The sequence below is a fragment of the Calonectris borealis genome, chromosome 8 (genome assembly GCF_964195595.1).
Source record: "Calonectris borealis chromosome 8, bCalBor7.hap1.2, whole genome shotgun sequence".
NCBI lineage: Eukaryota > Metazoa > Chordata > Aves > Procellariiformes > Procellariidae > Calonectris > Calonectris borealis.
In genome coordinates this window covers 19,752,577-19,769,137 of record NC_134319.1, presented here as the reverse complement: position 1 = coordinate 19,769,137, position 16,561 = coordinate 19,752,577, and the positions used below count along the sequence as shown (strand labels likewise).

The 16,561-nt window shown below is 36.9% G+C and overlaps 1 protein-coding gene across 3 annotated transcripts in view; it reads left to right on the top strand.

The window, feature by feature from the left end:
* BCAR3 (BCAR3 adaptor protein, NSP family member) overlaps positions 1–16,561 on the top strand; it is a 77,681-nt gene that overhangs the window by 19,430 nt on the left and 41,690 nt on the right. For all 3 annotated transcript variants that reach the window (XM_075156313.1, XM_075156310.1, XM_075156312.1), the window contains exon 3: positions 15,059–15,098. In XM_075156313.1, coding sequence (XP_075012414.1) covers positions 15,059–15,098 — 40 coding nt within the window. The remainder of the gene's footprint in view (positions 1–15,058; positions 15,099–16,561) is intronic.

The following is a 16,561-nucleotide window of genomic DNA, read 5'->3' as shown; positions in this document are numbered from 1 at the left end:
TGAGGTCTATAAAATGGGAAAAATTTTTCGGCTAACACAAAAATTCAGTGTAATGCAGTGGATCAGTTAAAGGCACAAAAATGAGAGAGGGTTAGGTTGCTTGGGTGATAGAGTTAAAGGTTGAGAAAAGATAACCAAATGACAACTTCTGAATTAGGATTTATAGTTTTGCTGTGTCCATCACCATAAGATTTCTTGTTCTCAAATATTGTGAGGGAAGGACAGTTCTAATTAAGTGGGGTTGTGTGTGTAGAGTGGTTTTTCTATGCTTTTTGCTTGCGGCATACAGGATCAAGCTTTCTTCTCACTTGAAAATAAGTCTTTCTCCTCTATACCCCATTCACTTTGAAAGAAGAAAGGGCCTTGGTGTGTTTAGTATTGCTCTGTCACTGATTTCTGAGCTGTACCTGCTTACCTGAACTGGCTTTTTAACATAATTTGCTGCTTTGATTTGCCTACTTGTAGAGAACGCAAGCAGCCAGCGCTGCTGCCATGAAAAGAATATGGTGGTATACACTGAAGTTTTATCTTTTGTCTTCCTTCTCAAGAGCAATTACTAAACCTGATTTGCAGGAGGTGTTTTATTTTCTTCAGAGACCAAAGCCTCCATATTAAATATATTTATACTTATAACTGATAACTTCCCTTGTCCTGTGAAAAACACTTTTGCACAAACAATAAGAGTAAGAACAGAATGCTTGAGAGGAAAATGTCAAGAAGTTCTGCCTGCTCAGAATTAAAACATGATGCTTTTGAAATAATAAGAGATTCAAAGGATGTTGTTAGTGCGGCCTGTTAATAGAATTTGCGTCTTTTGAGTCATTGTGAGTGCTGTTCCTGTGTTTGATCTTCCAATTGCTTTGCTAAAACACACATGGAAAGCTATGGTAACAACTTCTAACTTTAGCTTTCTTTAATTTTTACAATGGATCGTTATATGTTCTGCTCCATGACCTGACAGCCCAGTTGTATTAGAGCAGAAGACACTACCAACTTGACAGTCAGCAAATATATCACTACTTGAGTCTTTTTGGGATGACTCTGTACCTTTCATTAGTATTCTTAAAAGAAAATTGAGAGAGCAAGTCTGATTTTCCTGTGGTAAGCATTCTGCCATATATGCTAAGGTATATATTCTAATGCTTACACTCACGTTGAAATTAGTTGGGACTAATAGTATAGGGAAGTCCATTTTACCTTATCAGAGTTTTGTCACAAAGCCTTGTAATATTTTTATTTCAGTGTAGGAACTTGTGAAATAGTATAATGTTACATGGATATTGTCCTTCAGGAGTAAATTGGTCTTTCATTGCTGTAATGCTGTTTACAAAAATTAAAAGTGTGAACACACATTTTAATCAAACTTTTTCATGATGCATTGTTCAACCCAAGTGCTGTATTTGATGTCAGTAGACCAGAACTAATAGTCATTAGGATTACAGTGTTCATGCACACGTGGATCTGATTATACTGAACTGTGACTCAAGCATGTCACAGTTTGATTAATTATAATTTAAAAAACATAACTATGATAAATTTTTCAATAATTCAAAATGAGTAATATAATCTTTAATACATAAGTACACAATACATAATTTTGCGGGACAAAAAATAAGCCAAAGCGAGGAGAATAGGAAAAAGATAATGAATTTTGTCATTCCCTAATGGAACTCTTCTGATTTCCAGAAACTTTTCTCCTGTCTTATATTACAGCTACCTAGTTGCATTACTGTGCAGCCAAGATGTAGTGTATGTATAGTAATTTATTTGAAGGGTTATATTCTGTCAGGATTTTTACATCTATATGACCAGAAACAGTATGTCTTTATGGAATTTCTAGTATCTTCTGGTTAACATGGAAAAATAAAATTCTGACATACAAAAGCACTCTTCTAATGCTGCAGTAACTAATTCATGCAGTTTCAGGGGGAAAAAAACCCAAACAACAAAACACACAAGAGAGAAAGTCTCTTCAAACCTGATACTTACTTCTGAAAACTTGGAGAAATTATTTTGTCAACTTTCAATACAATAAGGTTGTGTTCTCTTCTGTTTGGTTTGGGAATATACACCTGTGCTAGTTAGTTCAAGGGGAAAAAACGTTTTCTTTCTTGAGAAAGCTTGTATCTGATTTTTAGAGTCTCTTGGAAATAATTAAATGGCCAAAGTTAGAAGCAACTGAGCTCTAGAAAGTTCTTGAAAGTCAGTTTTATTGGCTAAAATAAGAATTGTCTATTGAAAGTGAAAAACTGTCAAGAGAGAATTCTTATTTTAGCCTGTAAAACTGCTTGTATGTAATATTCTTTATTATCTGATGTTGACAATTAAACCTAAATAAAGCACAATTGGAATTTCCCTTTGACACCTGGTCCATGGGTTATCTTTGTTTAATTAGCTTCGCCTTATATTATGATACCTTTATTTAAAAGAAAAATTGTTCAAATATATGTCTGTTGCTAGAACCTGTAGTCTTTGGCCTGCATCTTGTGGCTGCCATCAGGAAACCCAGAATTTCCAAGCTCTTTTTAATTATTAAAGTTTCATATTTGTGTGGATGAAGAAGGGGGTCAGCCCAGACATCTTTCTTGCTCTTCTTAGTGAGGCAAAGACTACCTGGCTGCATTTGCTATATCAAATGCTTCATTTCACTGTGCTGATACTTATGGTCTTGTGCAGCTATCTTGACTAGTATCTCTTCCAGAAAAGTAGAATAATTCATGTTTCTCTATTCTAGTGTTTTGGGAAGGGTAAATAGTTCTTCCCCCCCACCCCCAATACTTTCCTAGTTTTCACAGGCAATGCTAGCTCAATTATTTGTGTAATTTTAGGCTCTCTGTAGATCTTACAAGGCATACTTTATTTCAAATAAACAAATACTGGAAATGTCAAACTCACTTCAATTTTTCTGTGACCAAGCACATCACAAGTCTGCAGTCCTTATTAGGAAGATTTGTCATGCACCTACATTTGGGCAAAAATCAGAGAGATGATGAGTCATGGCCTAATGTTGTTGAAAGCACAAACTTGAACTTACATTGGATTAACACAAGAAATGGTGTCACTTGGAAGTACCTGTGCACTTGGATTATTATGGTTCTCCCTGACTGACATTCCAGTTTAACAGACTTGTGGCATTTTCATGCTTTTTCATTAATGCAGCCAAATATCCCTCCGATAAACAAGACCTAAAAGCAATGCAGAACTAGCACTATCACAGCGAATTTGAGTATAGTGATGAAGGCAGCTGTCAAAGACCAATTTCGACATTCTACACCATTTCAGTTGGATGTCAACAGTACCCATGTAGTCTTGGATTAAGGTAGTAGTTGTCTCTGTGGGTCTGGTACTGGCTCTGATATGAACATACTTAAATGTTTCCTCATTGTAGAGATGCAAGGAATTTCTGAGGGTTGTTAAGAGGATGGAATGAAGCAAGGATTTTTGCAAAGAATCTTTTGCAAATATTCCAAAGCAAAAGTAGATTCCAGTATTGATACTGTGCTGTCTGTTTCATGAGGCGGTGTAATTGCAAGAGATAGCAGAACAAGTAATTGCTTCTTGGATTGTCTGGCAGCTGACAGCTATACTATTCTGTGTTCCTAAACTTCCTAATAAAAAAATCTAACAAACAGTTTCATAAAAACTAACAGAGTCTGATTCCAAAAGCCGTGTTTCTCATACAAGGCTTATGTTTTGTTTGAATTTCAATAGGGCTGCATATATACTATCCGTTATTGGTAAGCCAATCCACATACCAGGGAAAGAAGAAGAAAGAGGAGCATAAGACACATTCTGAAGGTTCTTCCTCCAGTTGGGGTTTTGAGTTGAAATTAGTGCTTTTACAAGACACACAAAAATCCATTCCGTAGTCATGGGTGCTGCTTCAGTACTTAGTATAGGATAAACATCAACAAAGACTTTTTCCATGTTTAGGATGTTCATAGCGTTTCTTCTTATGTGAATTCTCAAACTAATAAATTTTGAACCTCGTGCCACAGTCAAGTTGTCATGGAGGAAGTAATTCCCTCTGCTGCCTGTAGCCACTTATGTTTTGAAATTGTGAGAAAGAAATATATTTTTGATACCCCATGTCAAACAGGTCACTAGTTCCAAAGTTGTTTTGTGGGGAGAGAGATAATGCAAGTGGTATGATAGTTTCAACATTGTGTTCTTAGAGAATCAGGCTAATAAAGATGTCATCTTCACAATCAGTTTAAAGCATGATGAAGGAAAGAAAAAAGGTATTCCTTTCTCAATACTGGTAATTCCTCTATTGCCTGCGAAGTAATAGGAAAAAAACCCCAGCCTGTATTCCTGTTGAAACAAATGGGCTTTGCAACAAAATTAAGTGAAATTCAGTTTAATAACAGCTCTGATGTGAAATTGTAAACTGTCAAGAGGCCAGAAATAGGATCCAAATTTGCACCATGTTGGCATCCTTGGTTTTTTTTTCCCTCTTCATGATGCTTTGAAGGAATTTAATACAAATTTCAGGACAGATAATCTAGCACAGTAATAAAATCAAACCTAGACAGAATTTCTTATGAATAAGGTTATTAATTTTTTATGCAGTTTGCAGAGTAACATGAACTGGTTAAAGCCCTTAGTGTTTCATGTTTGTCCAATTCAAACTTTTTAGTAAAGATACTTGACTGATAAAAGTATGTGTATGAGAAATTTAGCATTTGATGGAAAAAAAGATGAGTTAATTTTGTCCTTGTCCTGTATGTGTAGTATGGGACTCTTCGAAGAGTAGAGCTTTGGCTATTTTAGGAGAAACTGTCACACATTTGCATTAGATCACTATCTTCCCTTTGCTGAGCCCTAGGAAGTGTTGAAGCGCACCATCTGACAGAAATGATCACTCTAAGTTTTCATGCTAATTAAAGCCTTCAAACAAAGTTGACATTAATTTACACTGGCTGTTTCCTATTATACAGGATGTTTGTGAATATATGCTGGTTTAATTCTTGTTTACTAGCTGTCTTTCCAGTAACCATTTCATCTGTTCACACTTGCAAAGGCGATTTTTTGTTCAAATTCCATTTCAAAAATACAGGCACTGATAAACGGTAGGGCTGTACTGTTGGAACTGGCTTGGAATCAAAATACTTTGTACATTTCTCTAAATTATAAAGCCCTGGATGCTTTGTTGTATCACTGTTCATGAGATGTTCTGATCTACCAGGTGGTCAGAATTAGATTCCGCCCCCTCCTTCCCCCCACCCTTTTTAAAGCTTTACTTTTAACTGTCTATATATGTAGAAGCATAGAGTTGTAACTACAGAGCTATAATTTCAATCTTTTCTCCTTGTCTCCTGTCTCAGTGTTTTCAAGCCCTGTAAATTCCTGGCTACGCTGAAAGTCCTAAATGCAATTGTGGCTACAAACTATTCCTTTTTGTAGGTAAATATAAGGCATAACAGCTTCTTTTTACTCTAACAAAATCTCGGACACAAACTGTTCATACCCAACATTCTTTAACATGGTTTAGACAAAATTAGGGAAAAAAAAAAATTTGAATCTGGTGGGTGTGGGGAGGGGTAGGGGGGCAGGTTGTGATTAGCTTGATTCTTTCACTGAGGAAATGGGCAAACCAGTAGCTCTAATGTCTTCCGATGCTTGCTGAACCCTGTTGCAAAAGATCAAAGTGTAGCGAATAACCTGTAAACTAAAATGCGTTTTATAGATTAGCCCAAAGTATCTACATACAGATGCTAAGAATACGCTTAGTTTCTGTAGTTCTGAAAGTATGATAGGTGTATCCAAGTATCCAAGTGTATATTTAGCTAGACTTCAGACTCTCAGTTTGAGTACTGGTCAGCAGACTTTTTTTTCCTCTTGTTTTTCTATGTCAGCTTTTTTCCCCATTATTTCAGATAAAGTGCTATCATCTAGCATTGGACTTTCTCTTGCTGCAGCAGAAAGTTGTTCTAGAGTAGATTAGTTTATCTGGTCATTTAGGTTGTTCTGTACTCTTCAACATTTCTGATCTTCAAGGCTCTGCGTGTTTAGCTGGGTGAGACTTGCCTACTTGTCTCATCTTATATAACTGTCCAGGAAAAAAATAAAAATATGTTCAATTTTAAACTTGACTAGTACCACTGACATTAATAGGGTAACTTCATCAGCATAAAGTTAAGCCGTCTCGCTGTCCTCTGCAGGACCTTGTCCTTGGAGGGCAGTACATGTAGAAGTTAGCAAGGTGTTAGTCTTGAGGTATAAAGCCATTAATGGCTGGATTCTGGGTTCCTGAAACTTTTCCTTTCCTTTTAGTGGTATTACCACAATAGATGAGACCTGCTGAAGTCCTTGAATTGATAGTTGATTTATAAGGGAAAAGAGCTGGCAAGGCAGTACTTAGGAGCACAGTATTCAGGGATTTGTTTCTTCCTTGTCAGAATTTGCAGCTTGTTTTGCTTTTCCAGATGCTGCAAATTCTGTTTTTCTTTGGGTTCTGAGAATGTGGTGAGTCAGGTATTTAGATAGCATTTATTTTGTCCTAACTAGTGATTTTGAAAATGTTATTTGTTGGATAATTTTAGTTTGAGTATGTGTTACTTTTTTCTATGAATACTTTGTGTGCACTTAGAGCATGTGGTTAGGTGCACTTTGAAAATTAAAACAAAACAAAATTATAAAGTTAAGATTTGAATATGTCAAGCAAAATAAGTATTTTACATGTTTCCTGTGTGGTGAAAAGTAAATAATATTATTTGTTGGGTTTATAGAATGCAGTGTGGTTCTTCAGGTATGAAACTCTTTGCAAGATTAACAGGAAGAAGATCAATACCTTTGGTTCCCTTTAAATTTTAGGGTAAGGTGGGGAGGAAATTTTTATAAAACCACAGAATTCTTAGTTATGGTTTTGGTGTAATGCCTGAAACTTCCTCTTAGTATGAGTTTTGTTTTCCACAAAACCTGAACCAGACTGTGAGATTGTGGTTGTGTTTTTTAATAGAAGTAAGACAAGTATGGTGAATTTAGGGCTACTGAATATCTCATTGACTTCTTCCATGCACACAAAAATGGTTTTTCAAAAGGAAGGATTCCTTACATGTTGCCAAAGCTTCATGCTTTTTGTCCCAGAATTTCCCATTTTCTTTCTGTTGATCTGTCCAATTCACATATGCACCTGCAAATCTGACTTCTGCTGTCTCAGAGGTAGAGCAGAGCTACCCACTAAAGCTGGTAGATGTTTGTGGTAGAAGGAATGCTCTGTTGTATAAGCAGAGAATAGCTAATGTTCTCTTTTTACATTCAGTATCAAATCCTTTTATCCTTTAACTTTTGGGGGTCATTTCTGTTTTGGCTTGTCTGCCTTTCCTTTCCAGTGCTTCTGTCATTGTTGGGGTCAGATTCTTTTGTTGTGAAGTTCTACTCAACACTTCGCCCTTTTGTTCCCATTTGATGCTCACATCTGCTGCCTTTGCTTGCTTGACAGAGACCTGCAGAACCAAAGCTTCACTTACTGCTTTTTACGGGGATTTTGGAAACCTGGCTACAGGCGACAATTATCAAAAACCTGCCCATGTTGGGATCTTGGGGGAGGGAGATGAGGGGAATGGGACAAAATGTCTCAAAAAGAGAGACCATCCCTCCAGTATTGGAGATTAATTAAACCTCAGTCCTTCAACTTCTGAGCAGAGGAAATGAAGTACAATATGGGATGGGCACAGTTGTATCATTGTTTGAAATTAATTGTGGGATCAGAACCTTATTGTTAATGAATGACTTGCCAGGTAAACTTGGGCCCAAATTCCTCAAAGCCCAATGAAAATGAGTGTATGTTATTTTTTAAAAACTTCCTGAAAACTTCTATCTTTTCAGGCTGTTTCTTCTTTGGGCAGAGGACACTGTATGTAGTGGAAAGTTTATTGAATTACTCCTTCCATCACACCCAAAGTTTCTCTCCTAGCTCTGCTGTTTCCTGGTCTCTTTTGTAAATATTCTGGAGAACCCTATTCAGTTGTATCAAGTACTGTATTGCTTCCTCAGCTTGCCTCCTGTCCACATGTAACCATTTATTTTCCTTTCCGCCCCTTTTATGCTTTAAATAAAGATTCACTTTCCATGACTACTGTAGGGCATAACAACAGTACGTTGGTACCTATGGCTAACAACCAACAATCCTGCAGATAAATGTGCAAGTGACTATTTTCCTTTCAGTCCCTGAATGAAGACAGGTAGAAAGCATGTAGCAAAAAGGCAACTATGATTTTAAAATCCCTTTTTTCTCACCTGTGCTTAGGTGCTTACTTCTAGTAAACACTTTTCTTAATCAGGGCAGCAATCATTTTAGAGGCCTTCTTTTTAAAAACACAATAAATCAGAAGAGATCAATACAATATTGTACAAGGACAACTGTCCTTATATTTTTAGATTATGATAGACCATTTCTGTATCAAAAGTTTTACTAACTGTATATATGCTGCCAGGCACCTGTTAATCTGTCAGCTTCTGGGTGAAACTACCATTTGTAGCTGTACTTCTTCCTTTCAGGAAGAAGTGTTTGTTAGCAAAAGATATCCTGCGTTGCAATTTCTCCTATGCTACGGTCTGATACGTATTTTTATGATAGGTTGTGAGATAGCTGCTGGCCTCTGAAAGTATTATGGAAGCTACAGTAAGTTCGTCACAACCCCTCTTCTTCCATACCCTTGTTATTCTTCTTAATACCTTAGAACTGCTTTGTTACACTTCACAATTTGTTGTTCTTAAAGGTATTTTCAATCTTCCTGTTCTATAGGGGAAAAAAAGTGTAAAGCCAGTGGATTTTTCATGTCTGTTCTGGTAATAAGATAATTTGACATTTCCTCATTTGAAGAATTTCAGCTACTACTGCAGAAACCAGTTCACTTAGCACAGAAACATACAGACGCATGAAATTAAAATAAAGTATTCCTAACATTTGCTAACCAGCTCCAATAAAGGAACAGTACTTCTATGCCCACTTTTTGCCACTTCTATGTGCTAAGGTTGCATGTTCTCGGAGTTGTGTTCTGAGCTTGTTGCAACTCACCGGTGCAAACTTGTCAAAATAACAATCTATTTTGATGATGGGAGGTGGGCAGAGGAGATGAGTGATCAATTGTAATACAGGATTATAAATTTCTGTTAGTTAGGAGGAAATCAGTGAAATTGAGTAGAATTATCCCCAGTGTAGTTAAATGTCACATGCTAATGCTCACTCACAATATCCGATGTGGAGAAGCATTTGGTGTAATGAGCTTCTTAAATTGGGCTAAGGGAATAGGCAGGGAGGACAGTTCTTCCTCCCACCATCATCTTATTCAGTACTAAAGCAAAGGATTAACTTTCCTATGCTTCAGTCCAAATACACATTCCTGAAAGACATATCAGTGACAACCGTGCTTTGTGAATAAACGGTACCTAGATTTACATGAATTTCAGATAAATTGATGGAGTCTGTGATTCTATGGAGCATATGTCAGTCTTTTGGGAATGTGCATATTCATTTTGCAAGGTTAAATGATTTTTGAACACTTAAAATTTGCGGGGCTAGATTCTGAATAACTACAGCAACTAAAGCACTGACTGTAAAGAATTGCCAGCTGAAGGTAAAAGTCAACAGACAACAGCACAGATATATAGAGAAGTTTGTAGAAACAGTGACCATTTTGGATAAGCAGTAGTCTTTCACAACATCGTAACAGTCTTGGGAATAGAAGATTTAAGAAGGGCTTTGAAGAACAGAGTTTTGGTTCTGGAATTCCTAAATGTTAAGGAAAATAAAGGAAAAAGAATGGGAGTGCCTAGTCTGAGCTTTTGAACAGGTTGTAGGGACCAGTACTGTCTGTGGTGCCAAAGTAGAAATTGATTTGGAGAAGGTAGAAAAAAATGGGGTAGATTTTCTGCTGTGATAGGTAAAATGGAGCAAGTGGGGAGATGCAGAAGTTTGAAGTGGTAAAAGTAAATGGCTGTAACATCCCTGCAAGGGCATACTGAAGAGTCCATACTGTTCTTGTGTGAACTGCAGGTCATTACATAGTTAGTCATAGCAATTTGCACTTGTTTCCACTGGTGTTTGAATGAGTCATGTCCATGGTGTTGTGCAGCTGTAGGCAGAAGGGTGGAATGGCCTTAGGAATGCAGTAGGAGTGTGTGTGTGAAGCAGAAGGTGCTGGAGGATAAAATCACTGGGTCTTTTGCTGTAGTTTACGGTACAAATAACATCAGTCTGCAGTACATATACTTAAACACGGTATGTCAACATGCTCAAACTTGCACCTTCATACTTTAGTAGTAGTGTATTTCTTCAATCTACATAGATGGAGAGATTTCAAAGACACAAATTGACGAAGACATTTGATCCCATCTGGTCTCTTTATAGCAGTTCTGTCTGTGTAAGCAGCTGTACAACAGCTTGGTACATTTTCAGTTTCTCAGGCTCCCCTGGAGCCTGTATTGTCTTCACTCTGATTTGGCATTGGCACTATTGAGAAGATTGTTCTTCTCGTGATCGCTTTTTCAATGTAGTAGAAAGGAGATATTTTTGAAAATGTCCGCAATAAAGGTCACTTTAAAATAAATAAACATACTTTCATACATCAAGTACTGGCAATGTGTCCTAATGTTTTTCCCACAAGTACATTTATAAAACTGTAGAGTAGCACAAAGCTGCTTCAGGGCCATTCAGCAGTTTCCATCGCTGTAAGAATATCTATATGATAGTTGAATGATAGTGAGGATTTGGGCATCTCTGATAATACTGTTGTGTTTACGCTTGAATTTTGTTAAAGTTATCACAACTAATTTATAGTTGTGACTGATATGTCTGTGAGGATGCCAAAGGCCTGGAGAAAGCAGATGCTTAATATGGCTTAGTCTGTCAAGTTCTGTATGTTGCAGGATTCCTTACAGCAACAATGATGAGAGGAGGTAATGTACAATTGTTAGTAGAAAGGTGGAGGTTTTCGTAGAATCAACAGCTAAAGATTACAGCTAAAGATATCTGCTTAAAGGTTTTTTATTGAAGCAGTGCTATAGAGAGCTATTGGACAAACCTCAGAGTCTGAAAAAGAAGACTGACTGTTTCAGAGTTACTGAGATTCTGGCTATTCTCCTGCACCCACCGAACCAAATAATTTGTGTTGGGGCCGAACTCCAAGATTCGGTTTTTCAGTTGTAGCATTGATTATAAGTACATAACAATTTTATCAAATATTTTTAACAGGGTGACTAGTTACTCAGACTTCAATGTTTTCTTTACTGGATTTTCATATTTGGTTGTTCATTGTCTTCAAATCAATGCAGGATTTGAAGTTGGCAGTATGGCAGTATTTAGTTTGTCATACCAGAAGTACGATTCACGTTGCTTATAGGGATTTTTTTCTTCCTTTTAGCTGATGACTGCTGATGTTGACAACTTCAAAAGGCATTTTTTTTAATTCTTCCCACACATTTGGCTGTCATTTAGAGGTGTTGGGAAGTGGAAGAATAGCATCCAATAACATCTGCATTCCATTCCCTTTTCTCATCTCAGTCAGCTTTAGCTGTGTCTTGAAGGAATCTACATACAACGCTAATCCCTGTTTTCTGAGAAGTTACATTGGTTCTCAGTGTTGAAAGGTATCAGTATTTGCTCATAGACAGTCACTTCCAACCAATATGACACTAAGCTCTTCATTGTTGCAACAGATTTTGTTTTGGGGGAAGAAGAGGGAAGCAAAGGAGCCGCTCCACATTTTCTGTTGTCTTGTCTTCTTCATCTTTTTGTAGGGTTGCTGGAGCTCCAAACCTGACTTTCAAGCTCTGTGTATTTTCTTGGCAATATGAGTAAGAAACCCATGCAAAAAAACCCATAATTTTAATAAGAATCTTGTAGCTGGACTGAAAAGAAATTGAGATAGTTTCCAAGGACTAGTAGGGAGAGATTAAAGGGTTATATGTCTGCAAGATCAGCCAATAGAGAGGAAGGTGTTGTCAGATGTCAGTAGGGATGCTCTAGAAAGAATGTGTTTCTGGCTAGGACAGCCTCAGAATGGTGAAGGTTAAGATTGAGATGACTAACTGCTTTCTTTTAGTGATGAATTATTACTGCAGGAGTGTTTATGCTACTACAGTTTCTACACAGACCTTGTGCATGTGGAGCAGGATCAACAGAGGACTTACACTACTCGAGAATGGCTTAATTACATGTATCAAGTCAGATGCTTTTTTTTTTCTTTTTTTTTTTCCTATGAGCAAAAAAATGCTGGAAAAGGATTTTGCTTTGTCATGAAATGAGGTGATGGACTCTGGTAGCAGTGTGAATACTTGAAACGGATGTGGGAGTGTGTTTGCATCCCTTTCTTAAATTCTTTTCTGTGACAGAATGAGTATGAAAAGAGCATGAAGTCAATAGTGTGTGTCCTACTGCAGCCCTTACCCGACACCTTACCTTGAGGTGTTCTGAAAACTTCTCTATTCCAGGTGACATCTTTCTGCATTAAATGTGCTTTTTATCTGAATGGAAGTAGGGCTTATCTGAGTATTAGAAAGCCAAAACGTGTAATAAAACTCAATCTGTGAACCCACAGTTTACACAGTAATGGTTGACTTACGTGCAGACTCTAATACATACATGTTGTAGGTAAACAGATGAAAATGATACAGCTGTAAAGTCAAGCTTATTATGAAGATTGACATTAGCATTACTTGAAATATAATAAAATCTGATGAAAGGTGAAGAACTTAGTATTATTGAAACAAACTTTCAGTTGAATTGATTTGAGAGGTGGCAGAGCCTGTAAATACCTTTCATCTGATCTGGTAGTTATCTGAAAGTATTAATTTTTTTCTGCATGTCATCTAATACAAGAAGTGAGATTGTGGGTTCACCATTTTTATTAAGATTCCTTGAGAGGGAAAATGGAAAGGAAAAGAAGTGTTTTATATTTTTCTTAGGTTCCTGACATTATAGATTTCCCTCGCAGTGAACACATGGCATAAAGGAGCACATCATCATTGCTAACAGGGAGCTGAGATTCAGGAATTAGTTTTGTGATCTAGTTATTTGGTTGTGTCCCAGTTATTTGGACTAACTGCTTAATCTGTTTTTCTGCATATAATGTGGCAGTATTATGGTGGAATTGAATGACAGGAAAATGCAGTAGTTAATCTTTACTATTGGTTACTGCACATCAATGAAAGTTAACATTCCTTGAAAATAACTTCAAAAAATTTGTACAAAAATGAAGACTTAGACAACAAGGGAAGATTGGGAGAGAGGAGTCGATCTGGTAGGAGAAAGGTATCTGAGGTGAATAGGGCTACAACGTAAATACCTTTATGTATAACCTATGCTTGTGGTGAATTCCAGGGTTTCCTACATTTTGTTGTGTAACTGCCTACCAGATTAAATACTATAGTACTTGTGAAGAGATTTGTTACACCATCCATTTTCTAAAGACAAAATTTTCAAAGCGCTTTTGTCATGTGGATGGTGAAGGAAATGTAGGTCACTTTTTTCCCCTCTCTTTTCTGGTTTTCCTGCTTCATAGACTGTTTTGTCTTAAAGCTTTTCTACCTCTTTCATTTTGCTTTGGCTTGATCTGTCCTAAAGATCTTTTGCCTTGTACCTGATGGTGGGAACAGTGGAGTCTGTAGCAAGGCTAGTCTGCAGGAGTGGAGTTTGTAAATGCAGACCATAACAAAATGCGCTCACTGCCAAAGTAAGCAAGTAAACTAGTTGTTAGCCTTGTTGTTCAGGTTCGTTCCTTTGGAGCGTGTTGCATATGCAGTGCTGGCAGACCTTTTGTCCTGAAAGATTCCACAAGCAAGTGAAAAACTAAACTACAAAGTTTTTCAGAAGCATTCGGTACTGGCACAACTTCCCACAGATCATTTGAATGTGAGAAGAGTTCAGCCATGCTTAATGACTTTGCTGAACTGATTAAGAATGGGATTTTTTTTCCGAGTCAAATTGCAAAGTGTTGAGAAGGAAAACTTTTTTCTGTTTAGAAACTTCCTTTTTCTTCCTCTGTGCTTCACCCCTGTTTTCTCTGGTATGCTTGTACATATTTTATGTGCATACAGTTACCAAGCTGCCCCTTCTTTGTATATTGGCTAGGAAAAAGTTTCAAATGGTCCAAATTCTATTTCCATTTAATTTGTCAGCATTGTTGTTATTTTTTTAAACTAAGCTGGGAATGGAACTTGACTCTTGATAAATATTGGGATAATGTGAAACAGTAATGCATGATACAGCCTGAACAGCTGAGCACCATCATTTATAGGCAGGGCTAAGAACTGGGAGGGCTCTGTTTTGCCTCTGTATAGGTATTCTGGATTAAAAGCTGTTAGGGAACCAGACTAAAAACTGAGTATAAAATAATAACTTAGTTTCAGGTGATATACAATTACATTCAAAACAACACAGGGAATTCAATTCTGGGTTGGTTGATTCCAGTGTAACCCAATTTCTAATAATTGTAATGTTGACATTATGATGATTTTGAGAACTTTTTAAAAGAGTGCAAGAACCATATTTATTTTTCCAAATGTAGAATAAAACATTCTACTATTGCAAATTATGAATTCTTTGCTTTGTTTATATAAAAAGTGAATGTTTTACTTTCTATTTTCTTGTGTTAGCAATGCCCTCTAAATGCTATCAGTAGCAGTAGCTTAAATGGGAAAACATACAAGCAAAGAATTAAATTTAGAAGCCATTGGGAGAGCTCTCTTTTAAATTTATTTCAAATGTTTTAGGTGGTATATAAGTATTTTCAGCCATCTGTTGAAATTTCAAGATTGTTTTTGCTTTGCTTAAAACTGTATAATTATTTCCCAAATTAATTACTAGTGGCTCCACTACCTGACCTCCTAGAAGAAATCAGTGATTTATATATTTGTTAAAAATTAGATAGCATAGGCCATCTAGCTATAACACTAGATAAGTTTTTAACAAGGATTTTAACATGACCTAGTAGCCTATTGCTCATATGAATGCATCTCTTCAGTATGAGATTATATTTGGACTCACCATTTGTTTTTGTTTGTTTGTTTGTTTTTGTGTCCTTTCTTCCTCCTTCCTTGCCCCATTTTCTTACAGAGATCAGAATATTCTGGATCCTACTTTGGAATATGTTAAGGTAAGGTACCATTTCTTACCCTCAAAATATTTTATTCGGTATATTACCAGCATTGCCAGAGCATTTCCAGTCATTTGTAGTTAAATAGTCCTTCTGTCTATCTTTTACTACAGAAAAACTAATTATATATGTCAGACTATTTTCTGCATGCTTCAGTGAAATACTTGTGGGCATTGTGCTTTGGGGGTAGGTTGCATTTGTATATTGGGGCTTCTTTTCAGTTACATGGTGACTACCTATCATCTTGCCTTTGTTAACAGATTAAAAGAATCCATATTTCTTGCTTACGGATTTCTGGGAAAGTAAAGGAACACATCTGAAAAAATCATAAAAATGTCAGATTTAGGTTTATGGTTTTAGCAATATACTTACTAACATTACAGTTAAAAATTCACTTCTGGTCCAAAAAGTAAATGGAATCCTGGCAAAATTGTAAGTTCTGTTTTCCTTTTGTATAAGATCAGAGTGCTGAAAAAATATATAAATGTGTGTTTTGTTAGAGTAAATAAAAAGTACTCTGGAGCATTCATAAGTGTTATTAAAAAATCAGTCCTGGACTGACAATATAGAAACTTTGGAAGAAACCTTAGGGATGCCATTCTGTACTGAGAGTCTCTTGTAGTGCTGTAATTTCCACTGAATAGTACCTTTCAACATGTTTCATTTAAGTGAATATTATTTCTCAGAACCTTGAAAGAATCTGGCTTCTATGTCATGTCTCTCAACAATGGGCTGCTTTAATTGTTGGGCTTTGTTCCCTATCTTTTAGGAGACTGTAATCTTCTGAAAAGTGTCTGATAAACACAGGTTATCCTTGAACGTAGGATATTTCTGTATCTATTCATGTGGACAGCCTGAATTTCTCTGACACCTGAATTTCTGCTTCAGGTTAGAGTTTGGGTGAGGAAAAGACTGAGGAGAGCCAGTCAACTGGGTTCTGCTGCTAGAATTCCCTCTGTTGGGTGTTCATAGTTGAGGGAAATGGAGAGGTGCCCAGGTTAGGATTCAGGTTGATTGAAGAAGTAAACTAGGAGAATGTAAAGTAGTGTTGAGAGGGGACTGCCAAAGGAAAGTGCCAAGAATTAATTTGCCTGAAAGTGTGGAGGGGTCCTCTGCTGGACTCTTCTGCCTAGAGTTGGGCTGGAGGTAGGAATTAGGGTTTGGAAGAAAAGAAGGGGAAGAGCAGAACATGAAGGTCCATGGAAAAGGGGCTGCCAAAAGACTCTGAGGACTGCTGATGGAATTCCGCTCTAAACAGTTAGCTCAGTGTTGCAAGGTCCCTGGCCTCAATCCCAGCCTGAAGTTGGGATGTGGTAAAGCAGCAGAGACAGAGAAGGCCAAGAGCCTTCTGAAGAGTACTGTAAAAGAGGGGATGCCAAAGGCAACAAAGTGGTGGACATGTTAATTGATCTATTTAATATACTGTGTACCTTGCACTATGCTGTACAGAGTACGTTGTTACA